This window comes from Symsagittifera roscoffensis, chromosome 4, assembly GCF_963678635.1.
Source record: "Symsagittifera roscoffensis chromosome 4, txSymRosc1.1, whole genome shotgun sequence".
NCBI lineage: Eukaryota > Metazoa > Xenacoelomorpha > Acoela > Convolutidae > Symsagittifera > Symsagittifera roscoffensis.
Window position 1 is genome coordinate 61,912,691 of NC_087065.1, and position 26,095 is coordinate 61,938,785.

At 36.8% G+C, this 26,095-nt stretch overlaps 1 protein-coding gene across 3 annotated transcripts in view; it reads left to right on the plus strand.

Moving 5' to 3' along the window:
- The first annotated feature begins 4,163 nt into the window (after positions 1-4,163).
- Positions 4,164-26,095, plus strand: part of LOC134845205 (uncharacterized) — a 31,832-nt gene continuing 9,900 nt past the window's right edge. The window contains exons 1-8 of one of the 3 annotated variants that reach the window (XM_063862103.1): positions 4,164-4,347; positions 16,302-16,364; positions 20,072-20,176; positions 20,291-23,381; positions 23,689-23,712; positions 24,599-24,676; positions 25,000-25,074; positions 25,392-25,616. In XM_063862103.1, coding sequence (XP_063718173.1) covers positions 4,276-4,347; positions 16,302-16,364; positions 20,072-20,176; positions 20,291-23,381; positions 23,689-23,712; positions 24,599-24,676; positions 25,000-25,074; positions 25,392-25,616 — 3,733 coding nt within the window. In that variant the 5' untranslated portion in view covers positions 4,164-4,275. The remainder of the gene's footprint in view (positions 4,348-16,301; positions 16,365-20,071; positions 20,177-20,290; positions 23,382-23,688; positions 23,713-24,598; positions 24,677-24,999; positions 25,075-25,391; positions 25,617-26,095) is intronic. The other 2 variants (XM_063862104.1, XM_063862105.1) reach the window with 2 other exon arrangements.

Here is a 26,095-nt window from a genome sequence, read left to right on the forward strand (position 1 = left end):
GCCTAGAGAGTTCTGATCTTTCTGATTCAGTATTGAAGGTAAAATGCTTTTTTCACCTGCTTTATTAGAAATCGAGAAAAGCGACCGTTTGAGCTCTTTGTATGAAGTCGTAGAAAGAAAGCGCTGGTTTGGGTTAGCTGACTTTAATAGCCAGGAAGTTGACCGCCAAACTGTTCAAAATTTAGATAAAGGCTTAATTGCTTACCATTTTACTGGCCGCTGACGATATAATAGGGTACGCAGAATCAAGTCTTTTAGTTGAGAGATTTGAAATATCGAAAATTGAAACCTCTTTTTTGTTGGTAGACAGTATTGAAAAATTTAATCCTCGGTAACCAAATTTTAACTGCAATAAAATTTGGTTTGAAACCCGTAAAAGGACCAGTGCAAATTGATAGCGCTTTTCTAGAGACGCTACCATGTGAAGGCCACAAATTCGAAATTTTTTATCTAAACCTCGGAGCAGTTTTGAAGTGGAATATCCCCATTAGGAAAATATTTCAAGGCAAGTTTTGACATTTTTTCTTCTCGCTTCAGTTTTCTGATCAAAACCCAAAGATTTGAATGGAATTGAACAATTTTTTTATTCTTATAATTGTGCCAATTTTCACAACTGTTTGTGGAAGTGAGTGAAGCTGGTCTTTCATACAAGCTCCACACTTTTAATAGATATTGTCGATTGAGCCAAGTTTTTCCGAAAAAATCAAAAAAGTTTTGAAAATCCTTCGTCAATTCGGATCATAAAAAGGTTTTTCCCATCGTACTTGATTCGCGTGTAGTTTGTTCTGACCAATCCGATAGGCAAATAAGGCAGTGTAAACAATCATTGATTTTTTTTGCGAATTTTTTGGTCTTGCCGATACTCAGTTGCTAGATGAAGTTTTTGGAATCTTATGAAAACAGCCAGACAGTATTGGAAATGACAACCCAAATGCTGAGCTTCGGGTAAAAAGTCGGGAACTGCTGCGGTAAATCCTTTTCGGTAGTCAGTCAAAAAAATTTGGCGAGAATCGTTTTCCAATTTTTCGCAATTCAGTGCAAGAACACTTAATGAAATTTTGTAAGATTCTTTGGTCTTGTTTGGAAGGAATGCTAAAACCAAAGGAATTTTTCTGGTTTTCAAATCATCCAAAACTCGTATAAATCTGAGTAAGTGCCTCTGGCGCTGTTTTGAAAGTTCCATCGGCTGAACCTGTATCCCATTCAGCAAGACTTTCAAAAAAAATCTGGTTGCCATGACAACTGCCTCAAATTTACGTTTTTTTTTCGAGAAGAAACTGCTTTTCGGATTAGGTTTTGCCCCAACAGTCAAAAAAAATTATCTCTGACACTGTTTTGCGGTATCCCAATTAGCTACTTTGGGCGATAAAAGAATAAAAAATTTCGAATATTCCGAAAGTTTGGAACAATGTTTCGGTCAATTTCCGGTAATCAATTGTTAACTGCAATAAAAGTTGATTTGAAAGCGGTAAAAGGACCAGTGCAAAATGGTAGCGCTTTCTCAGAGACGCCACTATGTGAAGGCCGCAAATTCGAAAATTTTTCATTTAAACAATGAAGCAGACTTGAAGTGGAATATCTCCATTGGGAAAATATTTCAAGGCAAGTTTCGACATTTTTTCTTCTCGCTTCAGTTTTTGGATCAAAACCCAAAAATTTGGATGGAATTGCACAATTTTTTTGTTCCAGATATTGTGCCAATTTTCACAACTGTTTTTGGTGGTGAGTGAAGCTGGTCTTTCATACAAGCTCCACGTTTTTAATGGATACTGTCCATTGAGCCAGGTTTTTTCCGAAATACACAAAAAATTTTGCAAATCCGTCATAAAACTCGGATCATAAAAAGGTTTTCCACATCGTACTTGATTCGCATGTAGTTTTTTCTGACTAATCTGATAGGCAAATAAGGCAATGTAAACAATCTCTGATTTAATTCACGAGTTTTTTGGTCCTGCCGATACTCAGTTGCTAGTTGAAAATTTTGGAATTATTTGAAAACAGCCAGACAGTAATGGAAATGACAGCCCAAATGCTGAGCTTCGGGTAAAAAATCGGGAACTGCTGCAGTAAGTTTCTTTTGTAATCATTCGAAAAAATTGGTGAGAATCGTTTTACAGTTTTTTCGCATTTCAGTGCAAGAACACTCAATAAGAATTTGTAAGATTCTTTGGACTTGTTTGAAAGGAATGCTAGAACCACAGGAATTTTTTTGGTTTTCAAATCATCCAAGACTCGTATAAATCTGAATGAATGACTCTGGCGCAGTTTTGAAAGTTCTATCGGCTGAACCTGTATCGCATTCAGCATGATTTTCAATAAAAATCTGGTTGACATGACAACTGCCTCAAATTCTACTTTTTTTTCAGAAGAAACTGCTTTCCGGATAAAGTTTTGCCTCAACAACTGAACTAAATTATATCTGACACTTTTGCGGTATCTCAGGTATGAAATTGTAAAAAATTTCGAATGTGCCGAAAGTTTTGTAGGGGATTTTGGTCAATTTCAAGAATTTTTTGGACCACATCTTCATAAATTTCGGACATGTTTTTTAAGGGCTCATGTTCGACAGCTGACCAAATTTTTAGGCAAATTTTCGCAGATTTTAGCTAATCGTCGACCGCGGGATGGTTGTGAATAGCTGGACAAAGAGTAAACTTGCTCAAATTAAAATCAAAGACGGTTGTTGCCTGACAATTTTTCTCTACACAAATGTAAAAAAATTTTTCCCGAAACGATAGCCCGCAATTTCTAAATTTTGGGAACCAGTTTTTTTGAAGGAACAAATTTGAACATATTAAGTGAGGCAAGATAAATTAAACGGCTTTCAATTACAATCTCAAGTGAAAACTTTTTAGAATTTTGAATCAGAAAATTTGCCAGCTAGACTTTGCCGCCAAAATAATTGTTTAATTTGCAGTTGCAAAAATTTTGGTGCCAAAATTGAAATGATTTTCTTTGTTAATTAGCGTCAGTTTTTTCCCGCTTTTGGAAAATGCGTTTAAGCTTTTCTGAAACTTTCCAGCCTTTTTCGGCACTGTTGAACGCGCCGCCCCCACTGAATTCAAATTTCTGAAAATGTTTATACGACTGTTCCTGTACATCTTTTCATCCATATAAACAGTTGACCCGAAGCTTCCAAGTTCATTTTTACACAAGCATAGCAAGCATGTTATAGTATGAGCTTTCTTTTTTCCCAAACAAAGTCGCAAATATTGTTGCGATGCAATTGTTGCGACAAAATGTGTTCATTTTGAAAGTGTTCATTATTATCCAGCTATTAAGTACAGCCAATGCTAAGGATATTAACACAGACTATTATATTACAAATAGCACTTTAGCTTCAAGGTATCATGGTTCTGTAGCGTAGAGGTAGGAAAGGAGACCAGCAGCAAAATGAGAGGGTTCGAACCTGGGCACGGTCGGATGTTTTTAATGAACTTTTTCGTATATCAGTTGAAATGCGTCCTCTCTATAAATTGAGGCATGTTATTTGGTAAATTTCTTTTTAAATTGACTGGTACTGTTAATGCATCAATTGGCTTGCGTCACTTAGGAGTTATGGAGATTCATATTTGGCGTGCTTCACTTAAAAAATTTAGTAGACTCAAAGTTTTACTCATTCAGTTTTTCCCAGTAGCGTTGTCGGTCATTTTTTTTGCTTGTGTTTGTGAAGTACAACTTCGCCTCTGTGTAGGTTTTTGTTTCATACATCTTTTGGAGCGCGTATGCTTTAGCTCTAAAGTATTGTCCATTTATGGCACCGCAAAATTTTGAAAACTTTATTGCTTGGATGGTTTTGAAGGATTTGTTTTGGTTTCAATAAGGCTTATTATTTTGAAATATTTCTTCTTCATTGCCATTATAAAAATGTTTTAAAGACATATTATTATTTGAGGCTTAATTGAATTGATCGAAAAAGCTATCTAGTGGACTATGTCTTTAGTGGGCAAATACCTCCAAGAGGCTTTTGTCCTTATCTTGTAATGTTCTATTCATTCTTGACACTTTGTTTGTTCCTTTCAATCAAGCTTCTCTCCTTTTGAGTTACCGCTTGTTATTTACCTTTAGAGAGATTATTGTTTACAATCGAAATGAACTTCGCATTTTGTCCACTTGCTGATCTCTTGTTGCTCATTTTAAATACACTTTAACTATTTTAGTTTTCAGATAGCATGTTTGTTTTTGGAAATTGAGTTTCTATCTCTAAACGGAGAGAGGCGGAGACCTGTTGAAGACCCGAACAGACAAGAGGTAGGAGAATCTGTGGAAAGGACAATGCCCCCCTCTTCTCCTGTTCAAAGACGATCAATCGGCAGTTCCGAGATACAGTTTATTGACCTTACTCAGGTCAGTGCAGTTTACCTCCGAAGGCCTTCAGCAAGGAATTACGGTTCCATTACTATTCCGATAAATGTTCAGATTTTTTCAATCATGGTTTCTGGTTTCGTTCTGTGGTTAAATCTGTCCAATTAGTTTCAATGTTATTTTCAAAAAATAGGAGCTTTTCAACTGTTGCTCCGAATAGTTACAGGAAGCACAAAAGGAAATTTCCACAGTAACTACGTGTTACTTTGATAGTAGCAAATGAACATGAACACAGCTCAGATGCGGATTTGCGTCAAATATATCATCCTTTTTACTTACTGTTTCCACAATATATAATGAGATTGTGTATTTCTTGAGCTTTAGTAAATGATGCAAAATAGTTCCTTTAAAATCTAGGCATAACAATATGTTACTGACTTGTGGCTGACGCATTCCTATGAGTAAATTGCTTGGAAGTGCAATACTAGAATTGCATTGCAGAAAACAATGTAATCCATAGGCACTGCAACTGATTTTGTTCATCTCTTCATGTTAAGTAATGTGGCATGCCGTGCTTTTATTAACAGCGCTTAAAAACAAGATTGAATTGCCTTTAATCAAAAATATATTGTAATTTTGAGCTGAAGTCTATTTTGAACAATGTTTTTTTGTTAAAGCTTCTTAATTTTTCATCGGTTCGAACTAGCGGGCCGCAAGGGCTATTGTGCAATAGTAGTTTTTATCACGCGCATGTTCGGTTGTAATAATTAACAGAAAAAAAGTTAATAACGAAAATGTATGGAGCTTTATATTCGAACAGCTCGTATCAAAACGAAGCCATGAATGTTTTGACAACCCCATCATTTGTCTCAGTCTTTGTTGGAAACAATGAGGATTACTCGTGCCAGGGCTAAATTCTGAATGTCTGAATATTCTAACTGCCCTTTAACGTCTATTAAAAAGCTATTTTGTTTTTTTGAGCCCCCTTATAACGTAAACCCCACACTCAGACAAAAATAGTATCGTTTTAATATGGCTAAATAGCTCGCCTCAAATAATAATACGAAGATTTACTTTCTCGTTGTTATATCAAGTCATAATTAAGCAAATAGAATAAAAACGATTTTGAATGATTTCTGAGTCGGATTAAATTGTCTCTCACCCATTAATAAATCGAAATATATCGAGCATTAATTTCGTTTTTTTTCGAATAGGTGAAATAGTTGTTTGAATTCGAGCCCAGGACATTGATCGACTAAAGATTAAGTTTTAAAAAATCGAAATTTGACTGCAGAAATAAAAACCAGTACAACACAAAAATTACGGCACTTTTTTCTAAAGTCTGAACAATAATTGGGAACAATTAGATGGCTTCTGTTACTTCTGGAGGTGCCGCTACATGGCCGCTAACTCATTAGGCACTATAGAAAAATGGACGTAACTGGTCAAGTTTTAAACTTCTGTTAATTTGCAATAAATAAGACTGCTCGGACATTCATTCGTTAAAATTTTGTAAAAGAAATTTTACCTCTTGCCTGAGAAATTTGAGTTTTGAAAATTATAATGTCAAGTAAAAAAAATGATATAATACGCGCCTAGTAGTGCAATATTTGAAGCTTTTAGCTTAATTATATTTAATTTGGAATGATGTCTAAGCCTTTTTATTTCGCCGCATACACTAAGCGTCAATAGAAAGTTGAAAATTTCCCTCTTATTTATCTCAAATTTGCCGAACTGGAATTTTTTTAAACAATCAAGAGCAGTGCAAAACTTCGGGGTATACCAGCAATAATAGCAGGTTTTCTTTGTTTCTAGTTATCATATTGATTTGATTTATTACACAAGCCGAGAACTATGTTTTTTTTTCCAGCGCATGTTTTGCATGTGACTAGTTGGTGATAGGTTACAATAGGTAATAATTTTGCTTATAGTGCTTGTACTAAATTTGAGAACTATACTGCATTGTATAGTCATTTCATTTTACTATATAGTCATTTACAACATAATCATTTCAATTGTACTACTATTAAGCTAGTTTTGTTAATACTTTACTCTGCCAGATGAAATGCTATTCAAAAACTAAAATTTTACACTTTTGCCAACCTTTGACATAGTGTTCGAGGTCTAACAAAAAGCGATCCAGCTATTTAAATTGAACCTACTACCTATTGTCATATATCACCGACAAGCTTTGTGATGTAGACTTATGAGACGAAAAATTTGCGATAATTGTATTGAGGTCAATCATATTGGAATAATTTACTTTACTCAAACATGATAAATTTTCCCTTTAAATAAGTTTGAAAACTTAACAAAACATCCAAGTTTTCATTTTAATTCATCTCAATAACGTTTAACTGTGACTTTTTGTAGATTGCATTTTTTTCAATTTCGAATGAATTCTGAGAGAGATTAATTCAATGATTACGTGCAGGGTCGGATAAAACTCAGGTCAAAAAGTGTTGCGAAAAATGATGGGCTAAATTTTTGAGTGAAGAGATTCCCCATCTTGTTTTTGCACACGTGAGCTTGCAAGCGAAGTATTATCTGTTCAGTTTATTCCAACCGTATTTGCAAGTTTCGTGGTAAATTTTTGTCGAAATCATGTTTTATGGGAGGCATTTTTGTAGCCTTTTTGACATATGGGCGCTCTCGGCTTGTAAAAAGATGTTAGGCTTGTAATGATTTCGTACAGTTTTGGTAGTTTAAAATTGGGAACTGATCAATATGCCGAATGCGCGTCCCAATAGTTTCCGTACCAGAGTCAAATTTCAATTGTTCTTAAGTTTTTTTATAAAGCATGAGTTTTTGGCGCTTTGAAAACTAATTGGACGTTTTTGGCTTCTTTTTGCGAATGTATCATCGCCTCTCCGAGATCAAGTTTTTTAGAAAGTTATCTTTGAGTTAAAGCCGTATAGTTTTTTTCTGGTGAATTGGTTATTTATTCGCGCTTTAATTTGACTTTGAATTTATTGAGTGTCAAGTAACTAAGTAAAGACACTTATTTCTGGCGTGTTTTTTTTTCCTGAAAAAGTCTTGAGAATTTTCACGTTCAGATTCGATTCTTTTCATGGTTTGCCTTTTTGATTTCAATTTAAGTTGAAATCATTTTCATTTGCAAAATTGAAGAAAGGTCACGCTCTCCAATTACGAAATGCAAATGGCGCGATGAATCGTCTCACTTCTAAGTTCTGGGGTGGATTGTAGCCTTAAGGTTAATTAGCCGAAAAATGACTATATATTGCGTTGTATAGTCATTTCATTTTACTATATAGTCATTTACAACATAATCATTTCAATTGTACTACTATTAAGCTAGTTTTTTTTAATACTTTACTCTGCCAGATGAAATGCTATTCAAAAACTAAAATTTTACACTTTTGCCAACCTTTGACATAGTGTTCGAGGTCTAACAAAAAGCGATCCAGCTATTTAAATTGAACCTACTACCTATTGTCATATATCACCGACAAGCTTTGTGATGTAGACTTATGAGACGAAAAAATTTGCGATAATTGTATTGAGGTCAATCATATTGGAATAATTTACTTGACTCAAACATGATAAATTTTCCCTTTAAATAAGTTTGAAAACTTAACAAAACATCCAAGTTTTCATTTTAATTCATCTCAATAACGTTATACTGTGACTTTTTGTAGATTGCATTTTTTTCAATTTCGAATGAATTCTGAGAGAGATTAATTCAATGATTACGTGCAGGGTCGGATAAAACTCAGGTCAAAAAGTGTTGCAAAAAATGGTGGGCTAAATTTTTGAGTGAAGAGATTTCCCATGTTGTTTTTGCACACGTGAGCTTGCAAGCGAAGTATTATCCGTTCAGTTTATTCCAACCGTATTTGCAAGTTTCGTGGTAAATTTTTGTCGAAATCATGTTTTATGGGAGGCATTTTTGTAGCCTTTTTTGACATATTGGCGCTCTCGGCTTGTAAAAAGATGTTAGATTTGTAATGATTTCGTACAGTTTTGGTAGTTTAAAATTGGGAACTCATCAATTTGCCGAATGCGGGTCCCAATAGTTTCCGTACCAGAGTCAAATTTCAATTGTTCTTAAGTTTTTTTTATAAGGCATGATTTTTTGGCGCTTTGAAAACTAATTGGACGTTTTTGGCTTCTTTTTGCGAATGTATCATCGCTTCTCCGAGATCAAGTTTTTTAGAAAGTTATCTTTGAGTTAAAGCCGTATATTTTTTTTCAGGTGAATTGGTCATTTATTCGCGCTTTAATTTGACTTTGAATTTATTGAGTGTCAAGTAACTAAGTAAAGACATTTATTTCTGGCGTGTTTTTTTTTCCTGAAAAAGTCTTTAGAGTTTTCACGCTCAGATTCGATTCTTTTCATGGTTTGCCTTTTTGATTTCAATTTAAGTTGAAATTAAATTCATTTGCTAAATTGAAGACAGGTTACGCTCTCCAATTACGAAATGCTAATGGCGCGATAAATCGTCTCACTTCTAAGTTCTGGAGTGGATTGTAGCCTTAAGGTTACCCAGCCGAAGAAAATTATCTATCGACCCATTTTTCTCTAATTGGGTTTGATTGACGAAAAACTCAGTCGTTTACTGATTTCAAAGAGCTTACGTTATTGGCGTTTTCTTCGAAGATTGATAATTTTCAGTAGTTGCTCATTGCTAATTTTTTTTGAAAGTTTTTTTGTTGCACTGGTCCTGTTTATTTGCTGAATAGAGAAAAAATGCTCTCCGATTACAAGTTTTAGAATGCTGTGAAAATTGGTGCTTTAGACTTTGTTTCAAAAGGCAATTTTACTTCAAAGGTTTCCCAGATTTCGAATGATGATTTGAAATAACATTGATCCTGTTTCTCTAATTGTGTTCATTTGGATAGAAGTTCCTATAAAAAAGATTCAAGGAGTTTTAACTTTTTCCTTGAAAGTTGATAAATTGTCAACAAAAAGATAAACTGTCAAAAAAAGAAAGAAATGTATTTCGTCGAAAGCTGATAGGTTCTCAAAAAAAAATCAGTCGGCGATTTGGTTCCTTGTGTTCATTGACAATTTTCCAGCTGTCTCTTGGCTAAGTTTATTGAAGGTTTGGTTAGATCTAAAAATTGCCTGTGCCCAAAAATTAACGATTGTTCAGTCAAATATTGCGTTTGACCGAAAAATTTATGTTTCGTCGCGACCTGGCCGTTTCATCTCCATGCTACTGGCTTCAGCGATGACCCGAATTGTCGCTCAACTCAATTGGTCAAATGGTTTGTAGACTTCAGCCAAATCAATTCCTAGTTAAATTCCAAGGAGAGAATGCTTACTGATGTAAGAAAGAGTGACCAGTTGCCGTGAAAGTAGCACAGAATTTCCAATATCTTACAGAGGTAACTCATATTAACTGTGTTAGAGTTTTTAAATTTAATTACTACTAGGAATTCTTAGAAAAGTGCACTTTTGGGCAAAGTTTCCTGCAGGCATAATGATTAGGTTGGTACATTTAGGTTGGCTTTCTGTTTTAACCAGCTGTACTTGATAGTTGAAAGTTTAGTGCCACAAAAGATTAAATCTATCAGAAATGAAATATTTTTTTATCAAGCAATTTGTTCACTGCGTTTTTTGAACGAAGTACTTTTGATAATTAATGTGTTGCTATACTAGGGTTGAGCCAACTTGATTTGGTCCATTCTGATCAGTTCACCGTTACCAATGGAAGACACTATTCTGTGTCTAATCGGTCGTTGATTTATGAACTAGGTGATAAAATAAAGGCGAGTGACCTTCAGCTTGACTTGAGTTTGGAGCTTCGAATGCCGCCATTTCATTGCTTATGAATTGCTGAGTCTATCATACCATGCGACTGACTGCGTTTAAATTGGATACATGTTAAAAACTTGAAGCGCCTTCAGCCTCAGGATATTGAAAGGCCTCCCAGTTTGTTCAAAACCAATGAGTGAGGAGCCTTCTAATTCAATCTGAAACCAAGTTGACATAAGTAACTGCTTATGGAGCTGAGTCATGCCTTGAACCAGTCTAATTCACTTTTGCTGAACAGCTGAGCCGCCTTTGAGAAACCCCGACGCAGTCTTAAAAGAAATGGCTATTTTCATTTATATGGCAGTTTAAAAAAGCTACCCAAAATATACTTTGCTGTAGTAAAAGATAATTGCAAACCAATCCAAAAATATCTTTTATGATATAAAACAAACAAATTCGTAACATATAACAGAAAGGAACCAGATAAAGTATCTGGAATACATGGTAAAAGTATTTGTTGAAGTAAGATAAGCTCCAAGCATAAAAGGTCACTTTTGACAAGAAGTCAAAATTTCTCTGATTTTTCCTACTCGATGAACTGAATTTTAAACCGTCATGAAACTCGTTCACTTCATAAACATTTTTAAATGAGCTAAATTGCCCTTGTAAGTACACATACTCGCAATGTATTAACATTTATTGATCCAAGTTTTCAAATATATTGAGCCTTCGTTAATCGAATTCTCTTCTTGACATTTGCAATAAACAGTTCATATATTCTTCTAAGCTAGCTAGCTACTTAACTCAACATATATTCATTACTTCGATTATTGTTCCGACTTTCGATACGAAAGTAACGGAATATTTGTGCTCAGGGTGGGTTTTTTTTCTTCAGACAAATTTCGACTTTTTAACTAGCCACTTTTGACGGAATTTTTTTATATCATTCAAAAAGTATTGTTGTCTTGAGCTTAAATTTGAAAAGATATTTTACCTGTGATAGTTTTTCGTAAAGTTATGGGGGTTTAAAGATTGGACAATTAACGCGCGATATATTTCGCGCTATTAACGCGTAAGCGGAGATTTAATCTGTCTTAGAAATCGCTCCAAATTGGTTGAACGAAGCTTATTTGCCCTAATTGATTTGTTACAAGGAGCGAAATCTATCCTTTTGTACTTTATATGGCGTGTGGGGGGATGATTTTTGTAAAAAAAAAATCAAATTTTAGAAAAAAAAATTTCATTTTATTTTATTACATTTTATTTTTTTTAGGTTATTACTGTTCCTTAAACGTTCAAAGGCAGTCGGAACATTCAGGGCTTCACCCTGATACGAGCAGTCTTGTTATGTTCTGAATTGAAATCAGAAACACAATTCTTAAATTTTTACCATATGCTATCTTGAAGTTGTGTGTTTGCTCGGTTGATAAAATATCACCAAAAGCAAACATTACGACATATGTTGTCTCTTTCTGATTGGTTTAACCAACAGATGGAATGTTGAAAATATGAAAAAGTACGGTATATAAGCCAAGCGAAAATATACCAAACGATCCCCATCACCATTACTATTACTATCATGTTCTATATTTGATGTGTGTCTCCTATATTTAAAATAATAAACTTATTTACGAGTGAAAGAAACTTTGTCTGCTGAATATGAATAGGAAATTCTTAACAACATTCAGAAAGACCCCTTATTCTAACTAGCTGCGATTTGGTCGATCGCCATAAGTTAAGTTAAGTTAGTTTGGAATAATTAATAGTTCTCTTGAAGTCCTTACCTTTTTAAATAATCTTGGTTCAAATGCAATTCGAGAGACTGGAACGAATATTGCAATACACATCTCTTTATTCGATGGACTTCAACATTGATCCGTAATGTAGCTGAACGTATTATTGTAGGTGTTGAAGTTAGTTTGTCGATCAACATTTATCTTAAGTAAACATCAGAGTTTGGCAGGGGTCCAAAGATTCGAATTGAAGGTAGCTGATTGCTGTTTTGTTTATTTGGTGACTTTAGTGGATGAACTTCACAGCTAGTCACAAGACAGAACATCGTTATGTATGATTTTAAATCAATGGATTTAATCAAGCAACGATAATGCTTTTTCATGGACTGTTAAGCAAAGTTTGGGTTAGTGCTAATGCTTGAAATTCAAGCATGATATAGATAGTCGGTAAAAATCATTTATAAACACTTGCTTAAAAACCATTGGAGTATGTTTTCTGGCCAAACATTGCTATGATGAAGAACGATTCATGTCTTCCCGGCACTCGAAAAAATAGCGGAATGCAAGGGCTTGGGTAAATTTGAGTAATCGAAACAATAGACTTAGCCGTAAGTTTTATGCATTATGGAGAATTGTGATGCCCTGAGTAAAACCAAAAAAGTTTCAGGGATTTTCAGTGTTATGGGAAATTTTACAATTGGCCAATTATTTTTATAACTTTTGAAGAAAATAACGGATTATATATAATTGTGAAGGTTTTTTATTCTGACCAAAGTTTCAACGAAAAGTTTTGCACCGATAAAAGTATGAACCGTTGAATTCATGTAAAAATGTTTTTATTACCTGGAATCAATCTTCAAGTTCTGAGGAAATTGTCAATTAGTCCACTTTCGGGATTGGTTTATGCGCGCTTTTAAGGAGTTATCTATGATGATGAAAACATAAGCGCAATTTTTTCGAAATTGATTTTCGTCAAGCTAATTGTCCTTACTTTCGAAAAAAGTGACCAAATATTTGTGCTTGGAATGGTTTTTTCTTCGTCAGACAAACTTCTACTATTTAACTAGCAATTTTTGACGGGATATAGCTCTTTTTCATCCCCCCACCTGCAATTTGATAAGATTAAAATGTTTGTTCACATTATCCCATGGTTTCAAAACTTGGCATGCTGACTATTTAGGCCATGGCAAACTTAAGTGGTCCTCATGTTTTTTCCTCATGTGGTCCTCATGTTTTTACGCCTAGTTACACCAAAAAGATGACGCTTATGTGAGGTGAGAATAAAGGCAAATTTTTTTCATCTGAAATCTATTGAAATCCTAAGCTCAAATGTAAAAAAGATGAATCACTTTTCAGCATTTTTGTTAAAGTTATGAGGGTTTGATAATTGCCAGTTTAGCCAATTTGGGATAATTAACGCTCGAAATATTCCGTGCTTTTACCCTGTGAGCAGCGGTTTAATCTGGCTCAAAATACAATCCAACTGCATTTGAGGCTAGCTATTTAGAACTACTAAAATGTTAGTATTTTACTTAGCGTGAGGGGGAGTAATTTCAAAAAATCTGAAAAATCAATTATTTTTTGTTTTCGAAATTTTTGAGTTTACTTAGAAGATGACTCAACCAGCGGACCATAAGTGGTAGTCAAAACACTCAGGGGTTTTTATTGGCATGAGCTTTTTAATACTGTTTAATTTTGGCTGTTTGGGGAAGAAAATTTTTTTTTTTTTTTCGAGTTGCCGTTGTAAAAATGTCTACATCCTAATTCGTTAATACTACAATTACCACTCAACAACAATTACCAACAAAAATCACGATTCATACAATCATGAACCGCCCTCAAAGACGTCGATTATGTGAACTCATACCCTCAACATCCCCACAACTAACACCACCACTCAAAATTGCGCGCATTACTCTATCATCCCATTACTCCTCAAACAGTCTTCGGTTATTACAATGGAATTTCATTGTTATCGGTGGTAAGGCGCCTGAGTTTTTTCTCTAACTAGATACAAATAAGATCTACATTGCTTTTCTGGAAAAGTCTCCGTGGCTTACTTCTACATACCTCCGGAATCCTCATACCCTCAAGGCTCTCTAGGGTCTATAAACATCAACTACTGGGCTCAAAAGAACAACACTTGGTGATGTTAACGCTCACAGCATTCTCTGAAGTTCCAAATAACCAGAAGACTTAGAGCACTTTCGATATAAAACGAAATTATGACTTCGATCTATTACCGGCTTAACTTGAAAGAAAAAATCGGTTCACCCACTTGCAACAAACCTTGTCCCGTGACTTTTGTTCTTTCTTGCCGTCGGGAGCCACAAATTTGTCTAAGCTCGGATCAACTACTCGTCTTTTTTTCAGTTGACGCTATTCCTCCGCTCTTAGTTTTCCGATACAAAGCTCCATAAACGCACTACTTACGCTGCAGCCGAAGCCAATTCCCGGAAACATGCGCTCCAGACGAAGCCGAAGACTTTATTAACTAGATTCACTGACCCCACCGACCCTTAGGTTACTGACCTCAATATTTTTTTTCAGCCGAAGAACTAAGGTAAACAAATACTGGAAACTAGTTTTCTCCTTAATCAGTTCACGACCCAAAAAATTCAAACCACAATGTATTTTCCAAGTCCCTCGCACACCCATGTCAATTTAAAACGCTTTTATTGTTCGACTCACCCTCGTCACTGCTATCAAAACTTTCAAAACGGAATTGTAAAATTGTGAGAACTGCTCAACAGCTCTCACTAACAAATGCGCCTGTTTTATAGTGAAAAAGTAGAGAAACGCAAAAATAGCACGTCAATCTTGAGCTTTTGTTACTGTAGATTAACAATATTTCATTTAAAACATCTCAAGGAAACTGCCCTAGAGTACCCTATTTAACTCAACAACGTTTGTGTACACGCTTCGCATTTTCCATTCATTTGGAAACCTTCCCCTTGTCAAGCAGCTAAGAGACCTTACTCTTTCCAATTTTCTTTTTCCACCTGTTTGCCGACTTATTTTATCGAATTTTTCCCTCTACTCAACGAACCAAAAACTCGAAAGGCACCAACACGACTTCCGCGCCTTGCATTTGACCAAAAATATTTGAACTTCCCTCGTGTCAATGAAAAAGGACCCTCAAACAGAACCGTTCTCGAATCCCTAGATCTATCAAAAGCATTCGATTGCGTGAACCATTCTTCAGTGATACAACTTTATCGTTACACTGACGAACCCTTTTCCCCCGATCCTATCAGTTGCTGGCTAAGCAACCAGCTGAACGGTAGATAGACCAGAACCCCATACAGATATCATCTCTCCCCAACACTTTGCCAATATTTTGTCTGCAATTTTCCTTCCCACTCGACATCAAATCCAAAATATCTTGCGCGGAAAATTGAATTGTCAACAATCAAAGCACCTATATCAAAATTTTATCTTCCGCTCTCTACATTTAACTAGACTATTTACCTTCTCTTCTACTTTTAATTTTTTTTAGTCCTCTCATCCAAATGGTCACTAACCCTATTCTTGATTAGACTCAAAAGACTAAAAAACTCACCCAAGCTAAATTTTTAAACTTTTTTTATTAGCTGAATTTTCCAAAATTCAAGGACTCAACTTAAACCCATTCCTGGGATAATCCGTACGCTGCAAGACTCAGGCTATTTGTATCAAAACGCGAAATACATTATAAGAAAAGGCTTCTAATAATGTATAGAGCGTTGGTTAAACATGTCTTAGAATACGCTACCCTAACCTGGTCACACACAGCAAGCTCTACCTCCATCCAAAGACTACTCTCATTTAATACTACGAAAGTTACCATCTATGCAATCGCCTTGTTAGCGACCCCATCTCCAGCCAAATAAACCCTCACTGCAACGACACAAGCGGCCTCCTGTCTGTCTTTGTTGACCCTAACGAGTACACCGAGAATGGAGCCAAAACCAGTATTCTTTAAGTACTCCACAAACGAGTTTGTTCGAACTACATTGGAATAGTCCCTATAATCAAATTACTTGCCAAAAACACCCCTCTAGTATCTCTAACGGAACTATCTCTCAGTCGAAAAACTCCTTATAGCCTCACCCAACTACGCTCAGGCTTCTGCCTAATTCCTACTTGGTGCTTAAATTTCCCGAGTTCTCAAACGCGCCACGCGATACACATCTTTCAAAGTGTCCTCAAAATTTTACTACACCACTACTTTCAATTTTTGGTCCAATCCAGTCAAGGTTTCCTCTGTTTGGAGCAGCCCTCAAGCACATCCGTCAAGCTGGGTGGGGGTGGGGGTAGGGGGACGGGACATTTGGTGCAGTCGAATATTAGTAAAGTGACACTTTGGAATTTATTTACGTCCCTCGCTTAAATAAACAAAACATTTCTAGCTCTTGGTAAACAATTTAATCAGAGAAGGTGCCACTTTTTACCGAGGGATTTAGCGTTAGCCTTACTATACTACTGTGATCATAATTGATGCGATACGATCATTGGCTCTTTGCCAGGTTCAAATGCATGATGTGTCAGTTGTGTTTCAGTCGAGTGACGAGGAAAGTGAGTGTTCTCTTGATGCGCCCACAACGGCCTACCTTAGCGAAGATGTAAGTTAATATACTAAAAAATATACGGAGCATATGTGGTTACCATTTGCGAGATGGTTCTCCATGTATAAAGTGAGACAAAAAAAATTGCTTTCTCCCATGTATCAAGATAGGCTATAATTCTATTGGAACATATGTAGTTCCAGGCGATAATTCTATAGGAACATATGTAGTTCCCCATTGGGAGCAAGTAATTTTTGAGATCGTACCTCTTTGATTGCTTCCGGATAAACTGCCAGTAATTAAGGCAACATCATGAAGGGGAGTAGATTTTGGATATCAAGAAAGTGGGGAATGTAAATGCTCGGGTTTCTTTTTTTATCTGAAATTTTCAGAAGAATTTTTTTCTCTCGGGGGTCCATCTATGGACGTGCGCCTTCTCGCACCACTGTGTTGATCCAACACGACTTTAGTTAGACTGCTCGTTCTATGTAACGCGCTTTGTTTTTGCGTGGTGACTTACCCCGCACTACAAATTGGTGGCAGGACAATCTACTCTTTTCCAAACTACCCTATACTATTCTACCCTATGGCATTATATACCCTATACTAATCTGCGCTACATACCAATCCACACGCCGGATTGTGTCGATTTGCCGCATTACTAATGTAATCTTTCAAGGTGGTAATAAGAATCGAAATGATATCAGCACGTGTTATTTCATTTGAGTCCAAATTTTTAGACTCAAATTGAGTCTTTCACTTAAGCAAATTGTTCCAAAAATTTCAATTGCAGTGTTAGCCTCAAATTCTGAAATTTGTCTCATTTAACAGGTTACAATCCCACTTTTTCAATATAAAGTACAAAAATTAAACAAAAACTAAACTAACTCATTATGTCAATTTTATTTGGATTAACAATTACCAAAATTAGTCAGATTTCTTGGGGTCTAACCCAACAAATGCGGAAATCGCCTGTTACTGATGACCATGAGTGTTCCAAGACACAGTAATCAAAGATATGGAACATTCACTGGAATTATTCGAGGTGGGCTCCCATAAATGCAAAAGAACAGCAATATTAAGTTTTTTCTGGTCGTTTAGCTGCAAGGCTTCTCGTGCAAAAATTGAAACAGGAAATTTGATTAAGTACCAGCCAATAACAGCTTTATAGCAAACTGCCTGCGATCTGTCTCCGAAGAAAAAGCCGTTCAGTTTGCTCTGCCTTGTCGGTCGGCGATTAACCTGGCCCTCAATCGACTCAAGGTAAATGAGAGATCACAGTGCTTCCAAGTGTCGACAGAGTGTTTAAGATACCGAAACAACACGAAGATTTTTGCGTCTTCGATAGCAACATTGAAGATCTACTTTTTGCGTTAGTATCCAGAATCTAAGATTACATCAAGATGTTGGGCTGTGTGACAGAACCTTCAAAGTTTGCCCCATTCAGTTTCATCAATTTTACACCGTCCACGTTAAACTGGCCTGATTTCCCCCTGCACTTATGCACTGTTGCCAAACAAAAGAGAGCACCACCTATACAAAAAGCTTTTAAGGGCTTATCAGTCCTCATCAAAAACACCAAGCCTCGCCACTTTCGATCTCGACGAGAACGAGAACTTTTTGATCTCGACGTTAACATCGTCCAAAAACTTTATGAGGTAGCATCATACTTCCAACGCACCTACATCAAAGGCGAAACCATTGAAAGGAAATTCTCGCAAGCCTGTTTTCGAGTAAACCTCTGGAAAGCTGCCATCAATTTACACCTTATTGGAGCACATTAAATTGTATACTGCTCATCAAAAATTCAATTTATAGAACGGAAATGGGGAAACGCAACCCCTAGCCGCAAGAAATACAGGGAACTGAATGAGAATATGAAAAGCATTTGCAAATTTTTTTTTAAATATTCTATTTAAGTATATTTGTTTTCTCTCGCGCTATAAAAGTCATTCCTAATTGTGCTTGTTTTATTGAGTTTTTTCTAAATTTTTCAAAAATTTATTTGATTTCCCAGAAAACATTCTTTTTTTTGAGATTGCCATGGTCATAGAGGGCTTTTATTTCGGGAAGTGATACAGGCCAATATCGAAATAAGATTTCCCTCTCCCTCAAACTGCCCCCAGTACCGCCTTTTCGGAACGTCCTACCGTCTATAGTTTTTTCGGAATTTTTAAACAATTGACTTCGTTGTAAATTTTAAACCTAGCATATAAAAGCACATGCATTATCCATTAAATTAAATCTTCATGGCTTTTCTTGACGTTTGCTTGTTTAAAAAGTAGCCGCAAACTCATTTAGGGTAATTTGGTCTTAACATTTTTTGAGTGTATCGAATCAAATCAAAGGACTTACTTCTCCAAGCATTAAAGTCCGACGATCACTGAGCACGGGCCATTTTTGAGTTAAACAATTTAAAATGAAGCAACAAGTTTGTAAAGAAATGCAGAAAAAAGATCAAGCAGATTATGGAAATAAGATGCTTTCAAATCGGAACTCTGGACCAATTTACAAGTATTCCGGCAGTCTCCGGAGCGAAAGAGTGATTTCTTTTGTTCAAAAGATTTAGAACCCATTGAATACATGCTCGCTCACAATTTTATGTCTGTGTGACCCTTATAGAATGAACGTTTGATCAACTATTAAATTGCTGATTTTGAAACCAGGTACAAATTCCTATGCTTTTGCATAAATTCATTAAAAAATAATAATAATAATAATAAACAAGACTGCTCGTATCAGGGCAAAGCCCTGAATGTTCCAACTGCCCATTTATTGGTCTCGAATAGTTTTTGGTATATGAAATATTGACAAACATCAAATTTTAGGCTGATAATATCAATATCAAACTTAAATTTTGAGTCGTTTATAGAATTAATGAGACAAATTAGCTTGCCTCAATTCAATTTGGATCAGTTATGAGTGCGGTTAATTTGCCACGCATAAAAAGTTCGCGCATTGATACAAATTTTCAAAGTATTATTCCAGCAGCAAAGCCGCAATTTAGTCTAGTGCAAGCATACTTGCTCAGCAATCCGCTGATTTCCAGATCGATGCCCATACGCTGTCAAATTTGCTAAAATAATGGGCCTGAATATAACAAAAATCACCCTGAAACGCACGTTTATGCATGTCTCAGGCCGGTCGTATATATTCTCGCTGTCTTCGAGAGTCGAAACAAAAAGTCAAAATTTGTCTTGAGAAAAAACCACTCGAGCACAAAAAGTCCGTCGCTTTTTTCGAAAATTGAAGAAAAAATGGAATTATTGAAACAGTTTAAAATTTCATGTGTGAAAATAATTACCCCACGCCACTTTTCTCCGCTGGAAGTAATTAAAGCCAGAGACGAATTAAAAGATTAATGAAACAGCTGGAAAGTCCAAAAAAATCTATGACTCAAAGACAACTCCCCTTGGTGTCTCAATCAGACGGTGTCTCAATTACTGGCAATTCATACGGAAGAAATCAGTGCAGAACAAAATCAATAATTACCTGACTCCAATTGGGAACCACAAGTGCTCCGTCTTCATTTCTTCTATGATCTTTACGCCTCCGACTTCGATTCTATCTGAGCAATTTTTCACATTTGAGAGCTTGTAGAGAATTGGAAGTATAGGCTCGATTCAGTGGTTTTATCAATCAGTTTTACGCTCAAACATTGACGTATGAGTGATTTTTTTCTAATGTTTTCCATGTCTTATTAGTTTTCATTACAGGCTTGATATTAGTATGGGGTGAATTTTGATGGCCTGGTTGTATTGCAGGAGTCGCAGGCCAATGTCATTCTCAGTAAGACACGAAGATACCCTGGATTGCAGCTTCAAGCAGAGACCTCTGAGACTAGCCACATGCGCATGCCACTGTTCAATGTAAGACATACAGTTCATCTTCTTGCCGTTTTTTTAATGAATCTCTTTCAAAAAGTTTCTGCAAGCGATTTCGCCGCGAATAGTTCTCAATAATTGAAGTGAAGTATATTTCAGGCTCAAGTTTACCTCGGAAGCTCAACATCAACACAATCTTCGTCAACAACGACATCTGAAGCAACTAGACAAGGACGACAAATCGCTAGAAAGACAACAAGGCGTGCTCATCCAGAGACTAATTCGGAATTATCACTGCCAGGAACTCTTGAGTCAGTTCAGCCGCAAGCATCAATTAGTGCATCAATCGTTCGCAGTGCAAATTCGATCGCAGTATCCACTGCAGCTTCAGTTTCAGGTGCACAAAGCTCAGACCTCAGTTCGTCAATTATGGCTAAAAAATTTAAATGTGCAAAATGTCATCGCGAGTATATCCACAAAGCCAGGCTGCTGAGGCATTATAAAGCTTCCCCATCTTGTAATGTTCTGAACCCAGCTTCGCAAATCCAGACACGAGATCCAGGGTACTTTGATACAAAACAGTGCCGATGGTGTGGAGCTGCGGATTTTTTCTTTGGAACTGTAGAAGAAACCAGGAGACATTACAGGGAACAGCACCCTATTACGTGTATCGAATGCGCGCTGAGATGCTCCGATGAAAGAGACAGAGAAGTGCACGAAAGAGAACACCATGGAATTTCGTACAGCTTGGAAGACGGCGAAGATGAGGAGCAGGAGCTTCCGGCTGTCGAAAGCCGACTGGCAGCTACTGAAGCTCCCGTGAGGCCTCTTTCCCAATCACCGTCTCTCAATTTACCCTCTGCCATGGACGCTTTGATAGAATCTACATCCGTTACAGGCGAAAATTTAAGTGATCAGCATTCTTTGGTCGTATCATTTCGACTTTATGAGACAATACCGATCAAGCCTCGCATCAGTGTGAAGAAAGCTTACTTCTCAGAAAACAAACTGCCGACGTTTTTCAAGCCACCCACTAAGCTTGAAACGAATTCGAGTAGTTTGATCGCAGAAAATTGCTGCGTGTCGGAATCTACAGACGGTTTAATTAAAGGATATGGTTTAATTTCAACCATGGAGACAATTCAGCAGAAAAGTACTCTTTTTAGAGCATCAGCGGAGGAAAAGCAAGTGCTCAATTTGCCCACCGCTGTCGCTCTTGATGAGCTATATTATGAACAGGTTGAAGAAATAACTGCAGTGGAGAACAAGCCAAAGTTTGTGAACGTGGCAAAAGCGAGAACCCTTCGGCCAATGACAGAGCGAGTCAGACTCAAATTGATCAAGTTTGAGAGTCCCACAGTGGAAGACACGGTCGAAACGCCAGAACTTGAAATAGCAGAAGAAATGCCAAACCCTTACCCACACTCAGCAAATTGCATTGTAGAAGTTGTTGAGCGCAGTGAGCTGGCCCGTGCGAGTTTGTCTGCGCCTGTTGAAGTTAAGAGGAATGCAAAGAAAACAAAGCTAAACGTCGCTGCGTTAAAGTTGATCAAACTGAAAAAGTCCGAAAGTGGAAGGGTGTCCAATAATTCTTCATCAGTTAGTGAAGTGTCAACTGCACCACAGAAGGAGGTATCAGTCGTAGATGTAGTTCTGAAACAGGACAAAGTTGAACGGACAGTTGAGAGTCAGAAGGCTGTTGCTTCTAAAAGTGAGAAAGCCAGTGATGCCTCGTCGGTGGAATTAGTGAAAATGCGGGCCCGCAAAACAGTTCGTTCTAGCAAACGAAGAAAAGAAGGTGAAAGTTACTGCAGTGCAGTTTCAGATGCTTCCGCCGCATCTGATGATTCTGACGAAATTGCAGCAAAGAGAAAGAAAGTGAAAACTTCAAGTGATACTACTGCGGCTTCAGAAGCACTGTCAGAGAAACTGAGCACAGAAAAGACTTTGCCCGGTAGCGAAATTAATCCAGTTTCGACCGGAGCTCAGAATCAAAATATAAAGGTCGATAAACCTTATAATGGAGCTGCAAAGCTTCATAATCTATCAAATTCTGAGAAACAGATATCTAGCTCTGCTTTGTTACCTAAACCATCAGTTGTGCTTAGTTCATCCGCTAGTTCAACAAAGGCAACTAAGTCACCGGAACAACTTAAAACTGTTCCAGACAGTACAGCTGTCTGTCTGCCAGTTCAGAGACCAGCTTTTTTTGTCGCAGTAACAGCAAGTTCTTCTGAAAAATTGTCCGCTGCAATTCTGAGCAAACCGAGTCTCGCGATTCCCAAGAAATCGTCAGTTGCTGTTCTCGGCAAACCGAGTCACGCGATGCCCGAGAAATCGGCCACTGCGTTTCCCGAGAAAACGATCGCTGAAATTCCCCAGAAACCAAGTACTGTAATTTCTAAGAAATCAAACGCCCCAATTCCTGAGAAAGTCACTGCTACGATTTGGTCTGAGAAAATGAAAACTTTGGTTTCAAGTCCCAAGGTCATACCACTCGTCTCCAAAGAGGTCGCAAGATGTTCTAAAACACCATTAGCAATATCAACGGCAGATATGGACGCGGGAAAGGACGTTCCCCTTATGGCGACAGACGTTCAAGAATCGATGTCATGTGTACCATTGTCAAATTCGTTTTCATTCGAGCCGCGGAAACGGGTGCAACATACTCGGAAAGAGCTGGCGGATTCACAATCACTCGGCCCATCAAACTCTTTTTCCAATAAGAGCCCTGAAGTAGTGCCATACTTTTTCTTGAGTAACGCTGCCACAAAAAGACCAGCACATGTGGCTCTCAATGATTCTGCGATGTCAAGATCGCCTCCTAAAGTTGCCAAACCTGCATTGCCGACTTCAAACAAGGGGACCGACAGAGAGAGCCGTACTAAAGCTTATGAAAGATCTCCTGAAAAGACGACAAGTACGGTGATATTACCATCAATGAAACAAACAGAGTGCTATTCTTTACCTCAACGAATAGACGGCAGGAACAGAAAGCAATCAGAGGCAATAAATAACCCAAGGAGCTCTAACATTTCTGGATATGGAAGTCATCGAAAGCATACCGAAAAACGATCTAACGAGTCGAATTCAAGATGTGCTTTTATGAGCTCTGAAAAGCTATCAAAAGAAGTAAAATCAAGCGGTGTTCCAACGAGTTCAGAAAATAGATCTAAGCATTCAAAATCAACCGGTGCTCAAACGAATTCAGAAAATCGAAACAGGGATTCAAAATCAGGCACGACAGTTTGTAAGTTAATTTCACGCGTATCTCATTAGGTTTTCTCGAAGCTAATTGCGAAAAAAAGTTAGAATCTGGTTCGGAATTTGATCATTCACCAAAAATAAGAAACAAAAGATCAAAAGAAAAGAACACACATGTTGAAGTCAGTTTTCTTCAGCTAAAGTCTCGCTCAATTTTGTCGTTAGATGATTTTGCTATTTGAAGTTCGCTGTCCAGTTCTGTTTTCCAAGTGGAGCTTTTATGTGCTCCACTATAACTCAAAATCGAAATAGCCCGAAAATTCACTCCCTTTTTTATTGGACTGCCTTTTCAGCCCCATCATCTTACGAGGAAGCAGGTATGAGTTTGAATAATATATAAACAAATTGCATCGGTAGCCTCGAGGAGGCAGTTTATTGCACGCTCATCATTCATTTTTGCTGGATGATAAGTTAATACATACACATTGTTTCACCGAAATGCATAAAAGCTGCGTCAAAAACTCATGATTTTGTTCATTCAACCGAATTGCTTTGTCATTGTCTAGTCCTAGTGCTGTTTCTACTCAGTTTGTAAATGTCATGCGATTTCGGCACTTATTGAAAAAACTATCAAGAATAACTAACTGCTGCTGGCAACCTGATTGGAACGTCTTTTATGTTCAGCTTCTAGCTTTTGTTTTGTTTTATCTTTTCATATAGGAGTTATGCTTTAGAATAATATTGGTACTGCCGTACCAAATTAACATTCTCCCCCTCAAAAAATCCATCTAGGATGGAGGATGCTAACATGGCTTTGAGTTGAATTTTTAGAACTGCGCATTTAACACGCAGCGCTTTAGCAAATTTAATCCAAAAATAAACACGGGGGTGGAGGATTTTAACTTTGGCCTATCTGGGAAGGGAACTTTATTTGACTTCATCCATACCCCCAATCATGGTACATTTACTAAACCTTGAATGCAGATTGAAAACTGATCAGTTTATGTGGTCACATAACGTTAATGACTGATTGGAGTAAAGTTGATCTCAATATTAACCTAGCAAAATTAGTGTTTCTACACAATTATTGAGAATAAGAAATTCAAGAGTAATTATGATGACTAAGACTTCAAATTAGACCAAGGAGTTGCACGAACCTATCCGGTCGAGAGTAGAAAACTTGATGAACAGATGTTGTATAGACAGAAAGTACTCTACTTGAGTTAGCACTCGCAAACTGGTCTCACTACTCTGACTGTTTAGGGGGTCAACTTAGTCAGCCGTACAAGGAAGCAGGCACTAAGTTCCGACGACTTTGGAAGGTATCTGTTCCGACTGCAAGTAAGAATATCCCCGATATATACAGCATAAAATGGACCAGATTGAACCGAGATTGCATAGACATTATCTTTTTCGGGTGATCTGATTGATTGAGACAGCATCTTTCGAGTATTCTTCTAAATGATTTTTTTAAGTTGAAAACTTTATTTAAAAGTAATCATATCCAGAAAAGAAGATGTAAACATCAATGTAGTCCAAAAAAAACGAGGTTTGAGCATCGGAGGTCCAAAATTACTTCCTGCTTTGAAAAGAGTTTAAGTTCATGTTAAGAATCAGTTCTGTTTTCATCGCGGGATTAATAATTGTAGTGATATGTACTTCAGGGACGCCAGGATCCAGGAGATACTATGAAAAGTTAGCATCAACAGATCCAACTGCTATTTGCAAACATCTTCCCTGTAAGTGCTGAGATTCAAACTGAACTGCTAAATCTATATTTTGGGTTGGGTATTTCGACAGTCTCTCGCAAAATGCATCGAAAAAAACTAATAATGTAAATGTACAGCTCTACAATGTTCTAAGTTGATCTACTAATTACTTACAAAATTGTGTGTTGTTAACTAAGTTATAGTATGTTAAAATTAAGTAATTTGTAATATTTTCTGTAGCATTAACTGCCATAATGTGTATCTGGGTTTATGCTGGCTTATCAGATTAAAATTTAAAAACCTGGAACAGTTACCATGTTTACCGATCGAACGTTTTGCTTTTACAGACTCGAAACCATGCAAAAGAAAAGAGCTCTTTCGATCGGGGTCTCCGGAGGAACCCGCAGAAGAAGTTTCCAAGCTGGCGACTTCCGTCGCTGCCAACATTTCGGATCCTTTGTTGGAACAGGTTTCGTACATATTAAACCAGATGCCGATATCCGAAACAATTTCCTCCAATCAGCAAGCATCTCTTGAGCCAAAGCAGATACCTCTGGAACCCATCTTAAAGAGTCAGTACTTTTTCAAAAAAAAATCAAGTATAATGGTTATCTATGTCTAGCTCTATGTACGGATAGCGTTAGATAATTTCGCGAAGTCAAATTGGTTGCTATGAAATTTGATTTTTTCCACAGAACAGGAAAAATTTTCCGATTATTCATGGCTTTTTTTGTTTTGTTCTTTGAGGAGCGATGATTTTGCGCTTAATCTTGAACTTGTCGAAAACGTTTTCAATTGTTCAAATGATTTATTGTTTTTTTAAATATCCAATTATGAGCGTTGCTTTTTTAATAATATGCTTTTTTAAGAGGCAATCAACGTAATGAAGTTTCTTTTATAGGTCTTGAAATGAAGTTTCTTATATAGTTCTTGATGATTTTTTTTTGAATATATTTTTTTCAGGAAAAATTTGTTAGTTTAAGTACGCTGAAATTTGATTTTCTGCTCAACTTTGAATTGTTCATTTCCTTTGTTAAAGGCAAACGCTAAT